Genomic DNA, 21954 nt, shown 5'->3' on the forward strand with positions numbered 1-21954 from the left:
AAACAATCAGTTCAATGAATATAAGTACAGTAAATGCCTAATGTCAATATTTGTTTCTTAATCATATGGAAAAACAATGTATATATAATGCTGTATGTCATCTCAAAGACATTCTATCTTGAATTACAATATCCCTTTAATATCACCAAATGAAAAGTAATATTGTATTATGCTATGGTTTTCTGAGACATTGTTTTGGAAAATGAGATCTTGGCTACAAATATGCATCATTGATCAGCAGTTCTCAAACCATTAACTCTGCATATGATATTAATTAAAAGCAATTATGGTTGCGCACAATGTGCCTCAAGTCTCATGTGCAGAATTATTAAAGTTAGGGCTCCCGGCATGTTTCTGTTAAGTATCCTGGAAATCATACCTGAATGGAAAGGGAAGCTGATGAATTGTGAAGGGGTTTGTTTACTTACCAAGATTAAAGCCTAACTTCCTATTTAACTTTCTACAAAACTAAATGAGCCTGCTCTGCATTTTATCATACCAAATATACATTTTGTAAGCACATGCAGAGTAAACAAGCAGTGCTGACAAAGTTGCCAAGCATTTGAAAATGAAACTCACAAGTTCAAAAAAGATAACTATGCAGTTTTTTCAAAGCTTCTACAGCATGATTTGCCAAAACATTATACACATTTACTGTAAGGGAATATTTCAGACTATAAATCTGCAATTAGTAATTTATAAACATTTTTGTATTTTCACATGATATTACCACAGTCGTACAGGTGTGATTGAGAAGCATGACTGGAATTGAAAATGGGCAGTGGGGAATTCAAGAGGCTATTGATTAAAACCATTTTTTTTATACAGGGGCCTGAAAAAATGACCAGCTGATATACAATGAAATAATATGTACATCACTTGGTCCTCTGGGAATGTGTATAATGTAATTTATATTTTTAACAGTGAGCAGATATATCTGTTAAATGTTCAATTAGTATTGATCTTAAATACTAAACAGTTTAAACAGATATGGAGCTCAAGTCATGTGATTTCGTAAGCACACCAGAGCTCAGTGTCTGATGTTTACACTGAGCTTAAATTGCCAAATTGACCTGATAACGAATCTGTATAATTCTTCCTTTCAAAAATACATGAAACTGACTTACCAGTGTCTAATTGTTTACAGACTGCAGTGAATACAGCATGAGAATTTCCAGGAAGAAATCATCCATGCAGAAGGACTGTAGCTTGCCCATCTGTATGATTATGACCTGCTAGTTCAAAAACCCTTCGGAGGTTTTTGACAACTAAGAGATAAAATCACTGTCTTCTGTGGGCCAGAAATCTGAGATAGAGAGTAGTGGTGTGTTTTATTCACTGAGGAATCCCGTGTTCAGAGATCTGAGGGAGGACAATGTGTGAGAAGATACTGCCAGTGAGCAGTATGATGACTCCTGAGTTGTTCAAGCCAAGTGGTGGAGCACTGAAGGTGTTGCAATGTAAAGAGGAATCTCCTTTAATACAAGACCTCCTTTTGTGCACACTGAAGGCAACTTCACATCTCAGCAATGTATAGATGAAGTCCTTGAGCCAACAGTTTTTTTTCCCCAATCTTGCCTTGCAAGGCACTACAGAAGTGTTGTTTGTCTAGCGAGATCATCAAATGCTTGGATTATGATAGCAGAACTTCAAGAAACCAATGGGGTCTTATGTGGCCGTCTTTTTATCCTGTAATATTAAATTAATATTTAATGTGGGACCAACTTGCTAAAACCATCAACAAGAGGCAACTGCAAACTTGCCAGATATTCAACCAGCCAACTAGGCTGCTTCAACAAAGGAATAGTAGTGGAACATCAACAGCAGTCTTTCCAGAGGTAAAAGCTATGAGAGTTGTGTTAAATTTCAATGAAATCCATACCTATAATACTGTCTGTAATATGTTTTCTTTTGGACAGTATTCATACAATACAATACTTCTAGAATACGTTTACAATACTTATTAAAATACTTTTACAATAATTCTAGAATTAGCATTTTTGTTCACATTTTAAAACTATATGTATAGAAACAATACTTGAATAATTCATTAAGAATAATGAACAGACATTCTCTTCAATAGAATATAAGTCCCGCTTTACAGCTTTCCCTTAACAATAACCTGTTTTCAGCAGCTTCACTACAGAGCATTCAGGTTCAAAAGGGCTTACCTTTAATCACATTTAACCTCAGATTACATCTTTTTCCTCTAATGGAGCTGCTGTAGCTAACAATATCAACTTCTATTATTTATGAGTTGAATGCTTCAAGTGAAGAAAATAACAGAGTTAAAGGCTTTTGAAAAGATGGTTGTCAGAAGGAATGGTAAGTGTCCTTGTATACAGCTAAAGAAACCAAGAGTGCATATGTTCTTAAAATGTATGTTTTAGTGCTTAGTCTTAAGCGACAGTGTCATTTATACATCGAGGACTTTATTTTCAATTACACCAGTGCTAGTTAAAAGTTCTTTTCATCTTCCTTCTGGAAGGCATTCTTATTCCAAAGCACGGACATGCAAATCGCTTTCTGCAGGGTCTGTACTTTGCATATCGAAAGAAGTGTTGTACAGGAGACAATTACATTTTCTTAACAGAAAGCTGAAGTGTGGAATTTTAATCTACAGTTAGCAAATGTACTATAAGTAACTATCAAAGATGTGAAACACTGTGAGTTTTAAATTTAAAACATTTCTACATATTCTTTAGTATTTGTAAATGGGATTTCCACAGTATGTCAGTACAATATTTTTGTATTTGTTATTCATTTTACTTTTTTTAAACTTTGGTTTTCATATGTCTATTAATATAATTTACCAAACCTTCTATGGTTTAACCATGGCTTTACTTGAACCACATGTAATGTTTTGTAATAGTAGACTTGCCAGCTATTAGTGCCATTGTCCGTGACTAAATGACTTCTACAGAGATGTCGGTCAGGTGGAAGGGACTTGAAATGCCAGAAACAGTAGGAACCCGATTGTCGGTAACATGGTACCTTTCCTGAAGTTAACCTTCACAGCTGCAAGTTGCAGAAATGCTGCAAATAACATAAAGCATTTAATGAACAAATGTCTCTTGGTTCGATTTTTCAGCACCAAGTGCTGTTCAACCAAAACAACACACAGTCAACATGGAAAAAAAAAAACAATGCTCCCCTTGCCGAGATTAGAGATTACTGTTTGCCCAGCTGTCTTGCTGGGTTTATTTAAAAACAGATTTGAAGTTCATTGAAAACATTTGCATAAAAAGAAGAAACTGCTTTGCTCAATCCCAGATTAATTAAAAATTAATTCATTTCCTCAGGTTGTATTTAAAAACATTCTGTTACATTCTGTGGTAGGACACCGTCACCTGGAGCTCAGACCAGTGTAGCAAAGTAACATGTGAAAAGTTGCTCCTTTAATTAACTTGAGTCATTGCTTATGAGGTTTATAAGGATTCAGTACAGCAATATCTCTGAATATTCATTTTCTGCTCAAGTAAAATGTTTAATTAAAATATTATATTATTAATTACATTCATTAATGCAAAATGGTATTCTTTCATGGTGAAAACCATCTGAAACCTTCACATACAACCTCACCAGAGTGTGCACAAGGACATTTAAAATAACAAAAGACTAAGTGCAACAATGTCAGTCCTAGACTTTTTAATTGTTTTTAGGTAATGTGTGTTTATCACTCCACTGCCATCAGTAATGAATTTAAATTTCTGTCAACCATTCCATATTGATTATTTAATTCAATGTTTTATGTTTTATCACATTTTTAAGGAGGAAGAAATGAAAAAAATCAAACCATATTGCCACATAAAAGTTACAAATTTCCAACAATTCATTATTGAGAAGTTAGTTGCCAAAGTCTTTTGTCAAATTATCACTTTCTCATTAAAGTGTCTTACATTTTCTGCTTCATCGTTAAATTGAAAAACTGCTGCTCAGAAGCACAATCGGGTAATTAGTGTTTACAAGGTTTGGACTTAGACACTTTGTATTGCAGACAGAGTATCTTCCATACTTCACTTCATACTCACTCTCTCTCCATATTTCTCTCAGTTTGTGTTCCATGCCCCTGCTGTCAATATGATTAGTGAAAGATCTGGCAGCTAAAAAGCACATAACTGCAAATTACCAGCCAAATTTCCTTCTATCGATCCATGAAGCTGTTCCTATGCTAAAATGAAAAGAGACCATCTGTCAGGTGGAATGAAAGTAGGAATCAGTGAGTGAACATCACCCGCCTTGCCGTGCCCCTCTGCTCAAGAGCACCATCGGATGGAGAAATGTGTGTGTAGGTGTGTGTGCAGGAGGGAAACCTTCACTCTGCACTGCTGGAGTGTCTGCAAAGAAAATCCAGGCAATACATCGAAACATTGCACCCCTGTACACTGGTCAAAAACCCTCAGAAGCTATTTAAAAAGACTAAACCTACTGTAAGGGATTTTCTTAATAATATCATACACCGTCTATAATCAAACATTATCCCACTAAAGTAGGAATCATTTAATGGTATGCTCAACACTTGGCTTGTGCTGATTATTGTATTTTGATGTGATTGTGACATGAAACACTTGGAACCACCACGAACCCTGGCAAATTTCCAAATCATACCTTCTAAAACAAGGATAGTGACGAACTATCCAAGAGATTCTTCAATATAAAATATTACCCTACTTGCCAAAAGCATTCTTTAAACTGCTCTACTTAGTCTACGCCAACTGGAAAAGTATAGAAGGTCTCTTAAGTGCTTCTGATTCAAGAGTAACTGGACTTTAATGAATGGCTTATGCTTCATTTTAAGCAATCAAAAGACATGACCCCCATCATTTTCTGCAAACAAATATCCATTGAATCAAGCTCCACAGCTTAGAGGCCAGAGAGTCCTCAAGCTATAAAATTATAACAGGAGAAGTGGTGCCGGGGTGTGATGGAGATTAACTTTGTACTGTTCCTTGATAGGGTCCTACTAGAGGTTTATCATTTTCAAGTTAAGAACTCCAGCACAATTTGAGGAAAGTAATATAAAACATTTTTTATTGTTACGTCTGGTGTGATAACCAAGCATAACTCAGTTGAAAACAGGTTTTTACAAGCTCAAGAATATAAAAATTATATTCTTGAATATAAAAATTAAAAGTGTTGGATCAATTGCTTAAAGGATGTCAAAGACCATTTCGTTCTTACTGCCTTACCAAAGTGCAGGTAATAGCTACAGACCCTTTAGCTTTTTGGCACAGTGACAACTATCTTCCTTCTGCAGCAAAAGAAATCATTTTTTCTACATTAGGAATTATATAATTCAGAGTTTCCCTTGGAAGGCTCTCAAAGTGCACGCTTCTGGAAATGGCTCTGATTGTAGTATTAAACTGTAATGCAGTGGATTGAAATCCTAATAACAGTGTCACAATAATTCATGGTGTCTGAGCTCACAGTGTGGGTAGAAGAATCTATCACTCCCAGGCTCTATAAATAATGAGCTGAGGGCAGTACAGAGCTGGCAATAAGGGATTTTGTGAGGCTGGTCCAATGGAAGCTTAACCCTTTACAACAAGAGGAGGTACTGACTGACATACATAACGAGTAACTGCTTCTTACCAGTCACATACATAGGCTGATGTAAATCTAGGCTTTAGTTTCCATCCTTCCTGTCTTCCAAGAGATCACCTGTCTCCCCTGTCCTCTTTGCTCAGAGCCTCCTAAAGCCTTACGTAGCTCAGAAGAAGACCTCAAAAACTTTTTGTCACTGACTAATTTACACATTCTTCAGCTTCCAGGTCTGTTGGGTTTTTAAAGCTGTAAACACTAGACCAAAACTGTGTTTAAATAATGAACTTCCACAGGAGTGCTGTGAAAATCACAATGAGGACATTTTATATGGAGGATTACAGCAATATGATGGCAGGCAGTTAGACAATTACCTGATGATCATGACAAATTAATACAGTACAACAGTGCACATATAATAGAGCTTAACAAATATGAAATGCAGAGCATAAGAGAGCTTGTGCTGCTCTCCAAATAAATGCAGCACTGTGCTACTAGAAATACCCAGTGACAGCTGACTCTTAGAAACTGTGAGTGATGGTGGCCATTGCTAGTGTTTTGAGTGAGATGACTGTCTCCTGATTAAAGCAGAGACCACATGCATGTGAAGTGCAATTTCACATTTAACCTTCGACCCTGCTGCTAAAACACTTACAAGGTCACCCCATTTTTTGTGACCATGTTTTCACGATGCTGTAACATGGTCTGTGGTACCATTTCTCTTAGTATGTAGCAGCCTTCAGACACTGTTATTGTTGTTTTTCAAAAAGATTCACGCCACATAATAGTTTCGGCACTGAGAAATGTTCTGGTGTGTTTTGCTTTTCCTGAAAATTTACTTCTTTAGAAGGTAGCATTCAGCTTTTAATACTGTGTGCATGACTACAGTATATTCACGCTGAGAGACTGTATGTGCTTGGGACTACTGCTGAAGTCTCACACATGATTTGCTCCTGTTTACTGCAGTTCTGGGGGGAGTCTGCAGAACTGAATCACAGTCATTGGGTAAGACGTCATCTAATCTGTTTTGTCCTCTCAATTAATGCAGTGCTTACCAAGAGGATTTTTAAAGTGTTTCTTTGTTAAGAAGTGGGATGGCAAGCCCAAAGCAAAGACCAATGATAAATGGATACACATTTTAAAATCCTACTGATTTGCAGATCAGGTTTATGCTATCTACTGTATTTCAGTGCCACATGAATGAAATAAATGTGGCATAAATAAATGAAATAAAAAAAACTATTCATTTTTATCACACCTTCCTACTTATTTTCCTGCATGTTAATCTACCCATTTATTTTTAATAATTGCCTAGTCCAATTCAGGGTCACAGTGAACCAGAGCCCAACCCAGGATACACCCCAGACAGGATACCAGTCCATCATAAGCAATACAAACTTAGAGGGGACAAGTTAGAGATACCAAATAACATGGACTGCATGTTTTTGGAGGAACCTCCATGTGCAAGCAAACTCCACTCATATGTCATATCAGAGTAGAATCTATAATAATCTCTGACAATAACAGACTAAGATTATGCTCATAGGCTCCCACTTGCTAACGTAGGCTCCGAGTTGCTCACTTCAGTATTCTTCTTATCAGTGTTTGTAAATCAAAACATGACTGGAAGTTAGAAACCTTGGTCTTATGAAGCGTATGGCAGAAATAACATCGTTCATTCAACTGGTTATCCTTGCTCAGTTAAGGTTCTTGCTCTGCTTGATACATAGCTTTATGTAATCACAATTTAATCAAAATCGCTACTGTAACTCTTTACTTACTGTTGTATCTTCTAAGGTACAAATGTGCAACAATATGTCCAGAAATTTTTGGATTTCTGTACCAAATACAAGTAATCTGCATCAGCACGTAACTCCCTCCTGCTGTTAATAGTATTGGCTCCCAGTGAAAGTGAGAGTGGAAGTGTCCTGCTCATGTATGTCACTGAAGAAGCTCAGCTTTATCATAAGGACTACATGTCCATAGTCTAATCTTCAAACATAGAACTAATGATTCCAGCCTTCTTATTCAGCCCAAGATCCACACTTTGGTAGTAGAGCCTTCTGGTATGCAACATGCCAACAGTGGAACTCCGTGATCTAACCCTTGCCTCAAAACCTTCCTTAAAATCTTTTCAATAAACATTTAATGTGTAATTCAGTGTTGCTCAAAACAGCACCGATTGTCCCTAATTATTCAATCTTCATCCCACACACTTTCCTTCACTATTTAAACCATCTGCTCACTCCAAACTGATCCCCGGTATTAGGAATCTTTCCGCCTCCTGAGCTCTTACTTACAACTTTCGACACCTTGCTCTCTCAGACCTCGCCTATCGGACCCCTATCCAACTGGTACCTTTCGACCATTCTCTCGTCTCACTCTTCTCGGATTTGTTAACCTAGCTCTCCTCTCTGGACTCGACTACGCCTGGACCGATCGACTACTCTCCTGCCTCACCCTTCTCGGACTCGTTCAGCCCGGACTCCATCAGAGACCTGCACAGGGTTCGTTATACTCGTCGTAACACACAACGTTGATTTATTAAAGTGCTTATACAATTATATACAACATACTGTTTAGTTCTCGATTGATTTATTGATCCTTTTGGGTCACTGTTTTATAGTCTTGGATTACGTACAGTATGTAAGGGATAAACCTGTTCTGTGTCTCAAATAGAATATGTTTAAAATGTTCCAATGCATCCTTCACTGATTTAATCTGTATTTTGTCCCATATCTGTTCTCTTAAACTCTGTCTCACTTCTTCATGTGCTTTACAGCAGCTTTAAACCTTTGGCTTGGACTCTTACAAGTATGGGGCATTATGAGGGGTCCCTACTTTTCCTCACTTTATCTTATTGGGTTGAAAGCTGTAGATCAATATAGGCATTATACTGCACGGAAAGGAATATATTCCCTCTACAGGGAGCTCTGACAAACTAAGAAAGGAAACAATTATGAGACATGTCTTCCATTCCAGTGTTAGCTGCTGACATTCCTAACATTCTAGAACAAACACTTTATCTTTTATACACACATCCCTAATTTCAATATATAAACCCGAATTACGAAGAAAAAATGAATTTTGTGTTCTGCAGCACACTCATAACACTATGACCTTTCAATGTTTTTTTCTTTATGGTTTAAGTTTGATGTGTAGAGATCCTGGTAAAATTTATGTACCTCAGTGCTTGTCATGTACTGTACTGTATGCCTCCACCTCTTCCATCTTTTCTGTCTCTTTGAAATGCTGCATATGCACTAATATTGTATTCTTTACTAACAATTCCTGTAAACCACGTTTTTGTGACTCCAATAACATCATAATAGCCTGCTAATGCACTGGCTTCTGTATCTTGCATTTTGTTCCTAATACTCCTGACATTCAGGCATAAACATTTCATTGCCTGGTTCTTTGACATTTTGTTTTTTTCCCTGGGGTTCTTCTTTGGGCTCTACTCCCTGTATATCTCCCTTGCAGATTTTCTTTGGATTTCCCATCTCCCTTCGGTTTAAATATTTTTGAAAGGCTCTGGTGATCCTTGCCCCCAGTCAATTCCAGTATCCAGTCATTTAGATGTAATCCATCGGATCTCTACTGCCACGGACAGCAATTGGATCTTCATCTACCTCTGCTAGGTATCTCTTCTCTTTGGACAATGTCATTCACCTTGGCTCCAGGGATACTGTTGTTGATTCAGGTCCTTGATGCAAATCTTGCTTGCAGTGTTCCTGAGAAATACATATACTCTAGGTATATTGGTTATTTTTATAAAAGAATGAGCTCCTCTGGGATGGGGAGCACAAAATGAGGGGATAATTTAATTTAGATAAAACATTAAAACATCTTGATTGCTACCCTCTTAAAAGCTTTTTCGAAAAAATGGTATTTAGCAGATTATAGCCAGAGGCTATTTGATTTTCCAGATAATTGAATGACAGTGGCAGTGCAGTGTCAGAAAACCATGAAGGATAGAAGTTAAAGCACTATAGATAGGAGAGCAAAATAATTACAAGCTTGAAGCATCTTTTCTATATTCTGTGTGGCTGAGATAAAACTGGACATAATGATATTTGTGGTTATTGGCACAGAGAACAGTATGGACACTGCCAATGCAATAGCTAATGGCATAGATATTGTCATTATGACAGTGAGTTAGGAAACAGTATTAAGACGCAAGAAGTCAGAGAAAAAAAATCACTTGGGAGATCAAATGAGCATGAACACAACTTAAGCTCTCATCTGTATTTGGAGGCACATACTAGGAAGTGAGTCTTTTCCACTGAGAAGCACATCAAACGGTTTACACTGTCCTACTTTTTAATGTAACAACATTGTGAAGCAAGTGGTTTAATAAAAAATGAACCTTAAAATGTTAATGCACAACTCGAAAAATACTTATCTACATTTGGGTATATTTTTAAGTTTATTATTAGTTTTTTTAAGTTTAGTTCAGAGATGTTGAGCACATTTTAATAACTTGGGCCTTTGCAATGACAGTATTATTCAATTAAGAACTTGAGGTCACATTTTTTTTGTTTAAATAACAGTAATTCTCACATTTTGAGATTTTCAACCACTTTTATCCTAATCCAAACATGAGCCTTGATTCGATAAAGTGAAAAGCACAAAGGTAGCTATATTAGCATTTTTTGTATTTTAATTTTAATATGAACTATTCCCCAATGCAATTCTGCTTTCAGCCAGTGCTTTATTTTGTATTCATTTGTTGCACAGATAATGAGCAATCACATCTTGTTTTCTTCCCAACAGGAAACTAATTCCAGGCTCAGAATGCAAGAAAAATATAAAGTAGTTACATACAGCCTAACACATTAACACAACACATTAAAATCTTCTTTTATCTAGGCTACAGCTTTTGCATATAAAGTACTGCTGTGCTTCAAAACTTTTATGTCCTGTTGAGCCCAGTAAGGTGACATCTTGGGCTCTTGGGCTCTTGGACTCTAAATGAGAATCTAAATGTACTTTTCTAAAAAAGTACAATTCCTAAAACAAAAAAGAAAACTGTTTGCTATGCATAGCACTCACCTTTTAGTTTGTGTCTGCAAACTTTCTGAGAGCTCTTTAAAGTTTGGGTCACAGTTTGGGACCCAAACAGTCCATCAGTTGAGCATTTTATCTGGACTTGTTGATTTTATTTCAGTGATACAGTTTTCACAGGCACACTGAAATCAGGTTCAGCCATTTCATGAAGAATAATGACACCCATGAATTACAGTAGATGTATTTGAGCTTGTTTATTGAGTATTTAGGCATAATGAAATTTGGCTTAACCTCCTGGCCAGGAAGTCTGGGAACCCCATAAAGAGTGAAAAGTGGCAGCTGCAAAGGTGAAGACGGGGCAGAGGAAGAAATAGATTAGAAGAAATTTGAAGAGATGGATTTGCTTTGACATGGGATATAGCTTTGAGGAATTACATCAGGAACGATTAGGATTTAGAACAGCGGGGAAGAACCATGGCTACCCCTCCCAAACATCAGTTTAGGACTTCTATTTCAAGAAAATAAAGAATCGAGTCCTCTTTAATACTGATCTTGCTTAGACAAGGGGGTGGGGGTGGGGTTAGCTTGTTTTGTAGTCAGGAGAAGCTAAAGCTTCAAGTAATATCATCTCAGTGAGAATATACACTGTAGGTTTTGGGCTCATGAACACATGCAGCAATGGTTTTTTTTAATTCTAGTAGTATGAGTCAGCACGCTAATGACTAGAAGGAAACCACTGGAGGGTTCATTGCTGCTGTGTGTTTTTATTTGAAGGGAAGGTCACGACAAGGTAGCATATATTTTTTAGTTACATAGGCACAATGTCTTTAGTCCTCCAATAAAAGAATGCACTACTGTCTTACTTTAAGCATGTTTTCTACCTTGTCACATATTTTGAACTTGACCTATAGATACCAAGTCACAGACTGTATGTCAGATGTGGTTTTTAGTCTCCAGTTCTCCAGAGAAAAACTGCACAGATGATGAACCTCACATCAAATTGAACTCTGGTCGGAGATGCATCTGAAAGGCCAGAGCAATGACAACAGTAATAATCCGGCTCCAAGGTGACGGAAACAGGAATCAATATCTCAGTGTTGCAGTGAGTCAGGAGGGGCAAAAGAAAATCTTCAAAAGACTTTTTAAACAATAGCTTTAAGAAAGAGTCCAAAAATGCAATTGTAAGATGAGCTCCATTTGTAAGTGTATTCTTTTCACTCCTCTTATATGATTTTAACAAAATTGTACCATAAAGCATTGGCAGAAAAAGAAGCAATTTTGTCTGTATTGAATTCAGAATACAGAGCACAAAAGCAAAACCATGTTTATTATATTCTACAAAATTTTAACTGTAGCAATGTTTTCTAGAGGAAAAATATATATTATAAGTGCGGATAAGATGCTGCTGTCATGGAAACTGTGAATTTGGATATTTGACATCAGCTCTTGAAATTAAAAGCAATGGTGTTTTAAAATGCTGCACCATGTATACTGTATGAGAGTACATACTCATGATGAGAAAGGTAATGCTCTCCTCTCCACCCATCACCCCAATTTTGACAAGGATGATTTTACATGCTGTAACATGCTCATTTACATTGTTCACTCAGTGCACTTGTATTTTTCTTGATGTCACTGTGACTTACCATGAAATGTGTGTTTTTAATGTGTTTCACCAGGGCAATATCTTGCCCTAATTATAGCATGCTGTTGGTCTATGAATTAGATTTCAACCTAAATATTACCCAAAATGGATCCCTGTAGAACTCCACAGCTTACTGTTCTGTGAAACAAGCACAGCCTGTTCTGCTGCTGTGTAATCTCCCTATTAAAATGGTCTTTAAAAGTAGACATCTCATTAACCAGGCCAATCCTTTTCTTCTGTGTCTTGTGCACTCCATTGATTGTTGTATTAATAAAACGTACTCTAAATGAAACTATTTCACCAGTAAAAAGCTTGAATCTCATTCAGGCACATTAAATAAGCCTATTAAATGCTCAGTATAGAAAATGTGCTTTTTAAATCTTGAAGAAAAGGTTTGTATGGACTGTTAAGGGAATGCAATGGAAAGTATAAATCAATATAAAGCACTGAAAGCAGGCAAATCCTGAAGATTTTGTGTGCAAATTAAGTTTGTGACCAGAGGCAAAGATTGTCTAGACATGAGAACAACAGTACTCTATAAGACAGGAACTAGGTGAATTGTAGAGAAAATATGACTCAAAATATTCCACAAGACAAGTGTAAAAGGCAATTGTTATTGTGCTCATTTATTTTGTGACATTAAAACTATTCTTTAACAAAAATTCAATGATTCATCTAGGCCTGACCCAAAGCTACTTATGTCACTGCTTCAGTGAAGTTTCCTTTCCGTATTATTAGGATTCTTCATGTTACTATGGAGACTTAGTGCTTTAAAGAGAGTGATTCTTGATCATTTCAAGCTGGCTACATTTCTGCATTTTAACAGCCTTACCCTTCTTAATTTTTTATAAAGGAATGTCCAATACACCACTGTCACACACTCTTTGTAAAAGACTTTGGAACTAACTGCCCAGTTAGCTAGAAGTGTCCCATTTAAAAGGGGAATTAATTTATAACAAAAATATTTTTTTTATGGATTAAATCTTTTAAAAACAGGAATACTGTTTTGACTTTAAATTAATAAAAATATTATCTAATCTTATATTGATTTAGAAGACATTCTCCTTGTTTGGCCCTACTGTATCTAATACCACTGTGCTAGGCTTCGCTCTTAGGAATGGAGTTTTAAATTGAACTGCTGTTCAGTCCTTTTTTGCAAATACAATCCAGGCCTCACTGTCCAAAACTAATTTAGATCTTCCAAGAAAGCATTCCCATACGTATACAGAATACCATATACAGTATGTATTCAATAAGGAATCGAGTTATCGGAGGATGCACACATCTTAAAACTCTTAAATCTAGAAATACTATCCTTTCCAGAGGTGGTTAAAGAGCAGAACATTTACGGTAAGTCCAATAAACAGAAAAGATGTTTATACTTACTTATCTATGACAGAATTTAAACATTGAAAACATTGAAAGAGATGTTTGACTGTGATTAAGCTTAAAGTCTTAACTAATCCCTAATCATTTTATTCAAATGTTCTGAGTGTTTGCTGGATTTCAGTCAGCTGAAAGAAAGGAAAGGTTAAATACTTTATGTCTATACTGTATTGTATAAGCATACAATATTGTATTGTATTGACTGAATATTGTATTGTATAAACTGGTTTAAAAACCTTTTTTTATCAGAAAAGAAATGCACTGTTTTCCAGACCATTCTGATTTCCTAAATTCTTTATAAATATATAGTTATAACAGCTTTTTCACAGTCTCTTTAACATCTCACAGCTGTTAAATGAGAGTTACTGTCACATTCTTTTATAGTTGACATCAAGTGCAAGCAAAGGATTTCACACCATTTGCAGGCCAAATCAAATGGCTGGCACTGCTGATTCACATTCAAGGAGGTTTAATTATATAGGAGCATAGCACAAAATATCTGGAGACCAGCTTTGTTTGAAAGAGAAAAAAATATATATATTGTAAAGTATATTTACAAATGGTCACAGTACAATCCTTATCATAGCATCCTGACCTCTTTCAAACTCGTTACTTTAAAAATACACACAGTATTAGAACACACATTTCCACTTAACATGTCCTTAAAATATATACAGTACATTAATTATCAAAAATACCTTGTTTGCCCAATAATGACTGCACCACTGCGACTGTATCTTTTCTTAGGAAGATCAACTATAAGAAGTCTAATAGTGAGTTGTGGTGCACTAGAGTGCTTTCATCATCTGCTTCCTTAGAGCTGCAGTCTTTTTATAATAAATGAGAATGAAAAAGAGTTTTTAGTCCACAACTGGAGGCACAGTCCCATGACTCCCTTGTTCTCCACATGATATTTGCCAACAGTTTCTTTTCAGCCTTGAGTGCAGAAACATAGAAGCTTGAGGTGGAGGACAGATGCAACATCTAGTTAACACCAACCAATAGTGCTTGCTGCTGAAGAATCACAGCTGCGTTTTGAGACCATGGCCCAGGTGTGCAAAGGACAACCCCACACTGTGATTAGGAACTCGCTGCCATGGACAGAAAGTGATGCATCCAGGTTGATTAGCCAGTGATTTCCAGAAAGTAACTTCCTGTGAGGAGATTTTCCAAAATTGCCTTAATCTCCCTTTAACACTTACTTTATTGGATATTGCATATCACCAATTTTAAGTAGGTTCCAAAGGTACAGTATGGACACTGACTTTGCTTCAGACAGTAGTTCATTCAAATGAAATCTCTCGTTCTCAGTATATATTTGATTTGTGTATATAGGAGCCTTAGGAGCCAGGGTAGTTCAAGTGCTTGTAAGAAGAGAGCACCATGAAAAACACGGTCCAGGGATGAAGCACCTTATGATTAAATGAAAATGGGTTGACATTCTATCTTATTTGATTCTCAGAAACACAGCCATAATTATAAACTGTCTACTGTCTGATCATCAAGATATATTTTTAGCTATTCTTATTATCAGCCAACTTAAACTATTAGCATGTTTGCATTAGGTAGAATGGGAATTTAATTCAGTAAATATTGAATCCTGCTCTAGTTTCAATGAGTGGGAGAGTATGAGACATAGGGGTTTCATTTAACATAACTCATCAGCATCAAAAGATCCTTTGATATTTCATTTACAAATTTAAATCACTCTTTAATGAAATAGTATGGACTATTTTATTAATTGAATAAATCTTGTTACACTTTTCTCACTCAAAGCTCAAGCTTTTACATTATTTAAATCCCAAGGCATCATCGAAGTGAGACTTCATTTTGTAAAGTGCACTCTAGGTGCTCTCTTTTTATTTTTCATTTGAAATCAATCACGCCCAGGCAGGTTACTACTTTCATTCTTTAAAGGGAAATAGTATATCTACTGAATTAAATTTATGTATAAAAAATTCATACTTGAGTTTCTAAGGAAAGGGGCATTTGAATTTGAACAAAGCTTCTTTATTTCTTTAATTAATGCAATTTAGCTAAGTAAAAATACAGTGAATTAAATATTAAAAACCTCCGAGTTAATTGCAAGATCAGACACAAAAGTGTCATGATAAACAAATCAGGGTGGCTTAGTAGATAATGCTATTGCTCTTGCAGCTCTTAGGTTCTGGGTTTGATTCTGGCCTGGAGTGCCTTCTTTGAAAGAGTTTACAGTACATGTTCTCATTGTATTCCTGTGAGTTTTAGCTATGCAGTTTCCTCCATCCTTCCAATGACATGTTGGCTAAGTAATTTAGCATCTCTACCCTGTGATGGACTGGTGTCACATCCTCTACATGGAATAAGTGACTTTCTGGTGTTAGATAAAGAACAGTAGGTTTAAATCCAGTCCTATTGTTTTTTTTAATTAGGTCTTTACAAACTCTTATTATATGATTAAATACCTTGTTAAAGCCCAGATCACTGTGAAACTTTCATTTCTGCCTCAAAATGATCTATCCAATCATCGTTTAGAGCATGCAAAAGAAAGAATAAGATCCAGAAAGGATTTTGACATGTTCAAAGTTTGTAGTCTCCAGTGAAATGCCAGCATTATTAATTCTAGTGTCAAGAATCTAATATGAAAAATGCCATGCTATTCAAATAAAGTTTGATGAAAAATATGAAACTGGAATTAGATAAATGTAACCACACTGTATCAATGTGTATGAAACCATACTGATTTTCATAAGGATGAGCTCAGTTTCAGTATTACAATCTTGAAAACATTAGTATAGATCAAACGTTTATGTACCGTATACAGTTGGTATAGCATCTTATATTTAATTAAGTAAACCCACAGTGTCTTTAGAAATAGAAACGTAATCTTCTACCACTGCACACAATGGATTCAAAATAACCTAACTACAGTATGACCCATTTCTATCACCAGATATTAAATGACCTGTTGAACTGTCCATATCATATAAGGTAGCACAAGGGTGCAGTGATTTGAACACAATACCAAGCACACCTTTCGAAGCCCATTTTCATGCCTGTATCTATAGACACTCATTGGGACGGGGGTATGAATCCAGTTCTATATAGTATGTGAGCAGCTAACAGTACGCAGCCTTGCAGCCTTGCCACTGCAGACAAACATCTACAGAGAGAACAAAAAGCCTCACAGAATACATTGCCCTGCAGTGCTGGGGGTTCAATTTATTGCTGACATATTTTATTATTGTTATTATGATTGTTTTATTCCTTTTGGTGAACACCAGTAAGGTGAGTTTGACACCAGAAAAGAGTACGTACAGTGCTAGTTCAGGTAGTTCTTTGACAGCAAAGAAAGTTTTCTGTTTGTTTCAAACACAGGTATCACAAACCAAATGTAGTCCTAAGACATCCTGGCTTGAGTCCTCTTCTTTGTGTTCACACAAAGATGAAGCAAGGAAATATCATACACATTTGCAAGCTTTCCACAGAGGGCAGGTGTCTCTTTTCCAGAGTGTTCCCTAACGTCTTGACTGAGGTCTCTGCTTCCGTGCCACATCTGGTCACAAACCACTGGTTTCACTGTTGATGCTGCTTCAAGCTAGAACAAAATGAACAGGGTCAATTATATCTCAGAATTGCAGTTTCAATAGTAAAGCTATTGCTTAATGATTAAATATTTTATTTTCTAGTACAAACACTCTTAAAATCAAAACATTTTGCCCTCCCTGCTGAAATGAAGACGACTTGGAGAAGGAGAGATCAACAAAATGATTAACTAAAAAGTAAACATAAAATGTTGAGAATTTAATTCACTTTTTAAAATGCAATTTACAAATTCTAGGTGTTGTAGTTAGTACTATTATAGGTCCATTATATTTATAGATGTAGCATAGTATATCAGAAAGTATTACCAAGATTGAGAGTGTAATTTCTGAATTATTTCAGAAACTTCTATCAAAAGCTTTTCCTTCAAGACAAAGAAAGACACATTGATTTCAAAATCAATTCAATAGCCCTATGTTATTTCACTTAATTAACCTATTGTATAAGTATAATGTTAGGTATTTTGTCACCCCAAAAATTAATGGAAGTGTTACAGTTAGTAAATTTTTTAGCCTTAGCTACAGTATATAAAGTTAATTTCACATTAATGCTCAGGTTTTTTATTTTAGAAATAAAAAAACAGTGCAGCACTATGAAAAATAATTGTATCCGTTATTTCTCTCCTTCAATGTTGAACAACAGTCATTTTCAGTAAAAATGTGTGTAACATAACATGAAATGTGAAATACTGCCCTAAATCAGTCCTGATTTGTCTTCATCACTGAAGAGGACTGTGGCATTGGATGGTCCTGACAAGAACAACAAAAGGCTGTCCTGTGGATTCAGGAGATCGGCGATTTCACTAATATTTGCAGTGAAATAAACAAGTCACATTAGCAATTACCTAGAGAAGGGACTGGCACTGTTAACAACATTCAGACAATAGGATGAACAGATACAGTAAAACTAAAAGGATGTGGCTTGGAGTTTCTTTAATTAAATTGACTTTTATCTGAAGTAAATGTTGTAGAACACTTTAAATTCTGCTACCAAGCATCATCACCTTTAAAATGTTAAAAATGTGGACTGGAAAAGTCAAGTCTTATATTCCCAGAAATGTTAACCTGTGTTTCAATTATCACCAATAAAACACTCTATTCCCGACTCTTAAGAACTGTCACAAGGTGTGATCTTGTCAAGTGATAATACCCCCGGCAGAGACACATTATTCTCCACCATTCTATGGCATGACTGTACTGGACCTCCAGTATTTAGCTCATTAAAAGTATTCTCAGTTTCGGCTTTTGTCAATTAATTGGTACACTGCATAAGCAATGAAATACAATGTTTACTGTACATAATCTGTGACACATTCAAAACCTATTTGTACAATCACAAACCCCCAGAGGGCAATGGACAAGCGAAATAGCCCGCAATTAGGGACAAAATTACGAACAAAAAGGTCCAACCATTCTGTTGTCTGATTCACAAAGGAAATCTGACTCTTATGAGAGGTGTGTAATGCCTTAGGTATAAACCTGAGGAATATTCAGAGAAAAGAGGGTTGCTGTGTTTTCTCTAAGAAGATAATCCTTTGCCAGGACACCCTAACATGTTGTTATAGCATCATACAATACTGGGATAACTGGAACGAACAAGTTCCCCTTAAGGAAGAACCAGTATGTTTTGAATTGCAGCAGTTTACTACTGGCACAACAGTAAAAGCAGGGTATATTAAGTCCAGCTCACAGGCAGTCTAGCTACTACAGTACTTTTTGGTCAGGCTGATAGGTAGTAAAGCATGTCCTTGAGTTCTATCCATCCAGCAGAAATGTCAATTTTAATAGACTTTCCTCCAGAAGGCACCTTGACCCTTCTCTCTGAAGTGACTGTTTACAAGCTTCAGCTTGGCATGCATGTTTTGTTTTTAGCTCCTCATTAGGACATAATAATTAATGGACTCATTAAAGAGATCTGATGCTAAAAGATTGTGTTTAGTCAAAATGGTGCAAGCACTATACTGTACATACTGTACTTCTATACATTTGCCTAACATTAGTCTTTTGATCTTAAATACAGATTGCATAACTACACAGCAAAAATGACAAATTTCACTTCGGTGTCCTAATATACTGTACAGTATATGAAGAATGCAAAAATGTTTGCTATTTGTAGTACCAAATCCTATTAACCTATATGGAGAAATGATTTGATTTGGAAGGAAGGGGTGAATGGTTTCTCACCAATATAGTCCATGTGAAGAGATTTAATATTGCATACTATCAAAGAATTGTGAAAATCCCCTTTATTCTTAGAAATGTTTGTATTCTACTTTTTATTTAGGTACTGTCCACAAATTATACATAGCTTTGCCCCCCTCTCATATTTCTCATCGTTTTCGTTTTGAAAATGAATAATGCATAACTTGGTAATGCTTCAGTATATATATATAGAACTGGCCACCTTTGAATTGAATTTCTTCTCCTGCACTTGGTGAATATTATTAAATGCCATTACTGTGACTGATTTGTTTCCACTAGGTTTAGAAATTCTTGCCAACCTTGGAAGTAAAAAGAAATGTGTTCAACATCGTAAGCAATGATTATCTTTTCAGTACATGCCATAACACACAGGAACCCCCCGCTGTGAGTGGTGTCTGCCTGTCAGGCCTGGTTGTGGCAGAGAGTGCTGTCTGCCCTTTCAGCATAACGTCCTGGTCACCACGGCAACCATACTTATATTCCCAGTCCAGGTGAGGGAGATCTTGAGTAATTCCTAACTGAAACTGGAGTGCCAGATCGAGCACACTGAAGGTCGTGCCCTTTTGTTTCCAATCAAGCACATGCAAGCTGAGGCTGAAGTCACCTGATCTAAACTGGCAGTAGCACTAAGTTAGTTTCAACAGGTTTAGCTAATAAGAAATAAAGGATTTGATTATATATTTTACAGGAGATTTGTACTTGCTACAATACTTGCTTGAAAATAATTTAAAAAAAGTTTTTAATCATGAACACAAAGTAGTTGGTAGAGAAGTAACATTGTTCTTATGACAGTTGTGTGACCAGACTCCCAAGTCTCCACTTGTGAATGCAGTTTCTTATTGAAAAAACATGGAAGGCAGCAGGCATGACTCATGAAACAAATCCAGCTGCTCCATGCTGGGGTAGATGTACTGTTGCTCATTGAAACAATGCAGGGCAGGAGCACATATCCACTAAATGAAACAGGCCAGTGGGACCTCTTCCCTGTCCCCCTATGTACAGTAGGCAGGGCTCACCCACACAATTGCTCTGAAATTTTTATTTTCTTTATTTATCATACCTTACTGAAAGTGTGAAAAAATCACATAGAGCACACTATAAAATAATAACTCCATGGGACAGGTGGTGAGTTGGGAGTTGCTGTGATTTTATAAATGAGAGAGACATGGGAATGATGGTCATTCCTACAAAAGAGGGGGACTCTTTTTATGAACTTTAAATAGGTTGTGCGTTTATGTGCTAAAGAGAAGAACATTGAGATTAACTGCCTTAGAGACTGCAGGACGGATAACTCAAAGATGTCTAGTTCAATTTCAATGCTATTGCTTTTATGTCATAAATGGTTACTCTAAAAAAATGTAGCTGTGAACTCCATTGAATATACATTACTGATGATAAAAAACCAACCAAAGCTTACTGAATAGTAAGCGAAAGTACCTGGATACAAAATACGTGTGTAGATATATTAATTTTTAATTGACTCATGCTCCTTGTTTCAAATTTCTCCATTCTTTTTCCTTTTAAGCGACAGCATATAAACATACATTTATGTATATCTAATCACACTGGACTGAATTCATTCCTTATTTTACACAGACAGCTTGGGGAATCATTTATCCACTCGGGAAGGACGCTCCCATGAATGGGGGATCCCAGCTCTAAGTTACAGTTGTTATTGCCGCTTGGGTTTTTGGAGCTGTCAGAGAAAAGAGAAAAAGAGAAAAGGCGGTAATGACTTATTTAAATAAGCTCTTACAGCATGTGATCAGAACGACACCTACAAAAAGGCTACAAAACCATGCTACTGTATAATACAATTCGTGAACCATCTTTCCCCAGAGAAATAACACATAGATAAGATTTCATCAAGACCCCAGCACACAACTCACCTCTAACCCTAGTACTATGACCTCTGCTCTGACTGCGGATATTATAAATATTAATGTAACACCTAAATCTTTTGGAACAAATTTCATAAAAGATTCCAAATGTTATTATCGTGTTACAGTACATAAGGAACTTCTGTGAAGGTATGGCTCTGGCTACACAAGACCTCTCTGAAATCAAATTTCAGTGAACAGTCAGCTGGAATGAACAGAACTGGTGAGGGAGGTTTGTGGGAAAGTGAGGATCAGAGCAGGGCAACAGTGTACAGTAATGAAAAAGTGTTTGTGCTGTCTAGGAGAGACACTGGCTGCAGCAGTGCCGACTGGCCGCTTTTAGGCAAATCTGAACAACACTCTATTCCATTCTGCAAGACTTAATTTCACAAGTTTTAATTTGTTACTACTCAATATATACAGTATTTAGATTGCCCAATTAAATAAATAAGGAATTGAACTAAAGCCATAAACAACAATGAAACTGTTTGCCCTAGGTAGGGAGCTTAATTCCTTCATTAATGAACCTAATTTCTGTGATGCCATAACAATAATAGCAATAAAGAGGTAAGCATCTTGCCCTTTTTACCTTTTGAAGAGAGATGAACTCATTAGAAATTAATGGCTCTCATCTAAACTGTTGCGTTGGGAATGCATATTACCATAAATGCATACCCCCAACTTACAAGGCACAATTACTCTTTTTTTT

General features: G+C 36.3%; 1 protein-coding gene across 5 annotated transcripts in view; it reads right to left on the reverse strand.

Annotated features, from left to right (window-relative positions):
• Positions 1-12796: 12796 nt before the first annotated feature.
• Positions 12797-21954, reverse strand: part of LOC102684322 (zinc finger matrin-type protein 4) — a 64745-nt gene continuing 55587 nt past the window's right edge. For 2 of the 5 annotated variants that reach the window (XR_001478365.2, XM_015346518.2), the window contains one exon: positions 12797-17159. Coding sequence is in view for 3 of the 5 variants with exons in the window: in XM_015346518.2 (XP_015202004.1) it covers positions 17138-17159 (22 nt within the window). In the remaining 2 variants the exon portion in view is untranslated. The other 3 variants (XM_015346516.2, XM_006630553.3, XR_001478364.2) reach the window with 2 other exon arrangements.

The sequence above is a fragment of the Lepisosteus oculatus genome, chromosome 4 (genome assembly GCF_040954835.1).
Source record: "Lepisosteus oculatus isolate fLepOcu1 chromosome 4, fLepOcu1.hap2, whole genome shotgun sequence".
In the NCBI taxonomy this organism is placed as follows: Eukaryota; Metazoa; Chordata; class Actinopteri; order Semionotiformes; family Lepisosteidae; genus Lepisosteus; species Lepisosteus oculatus.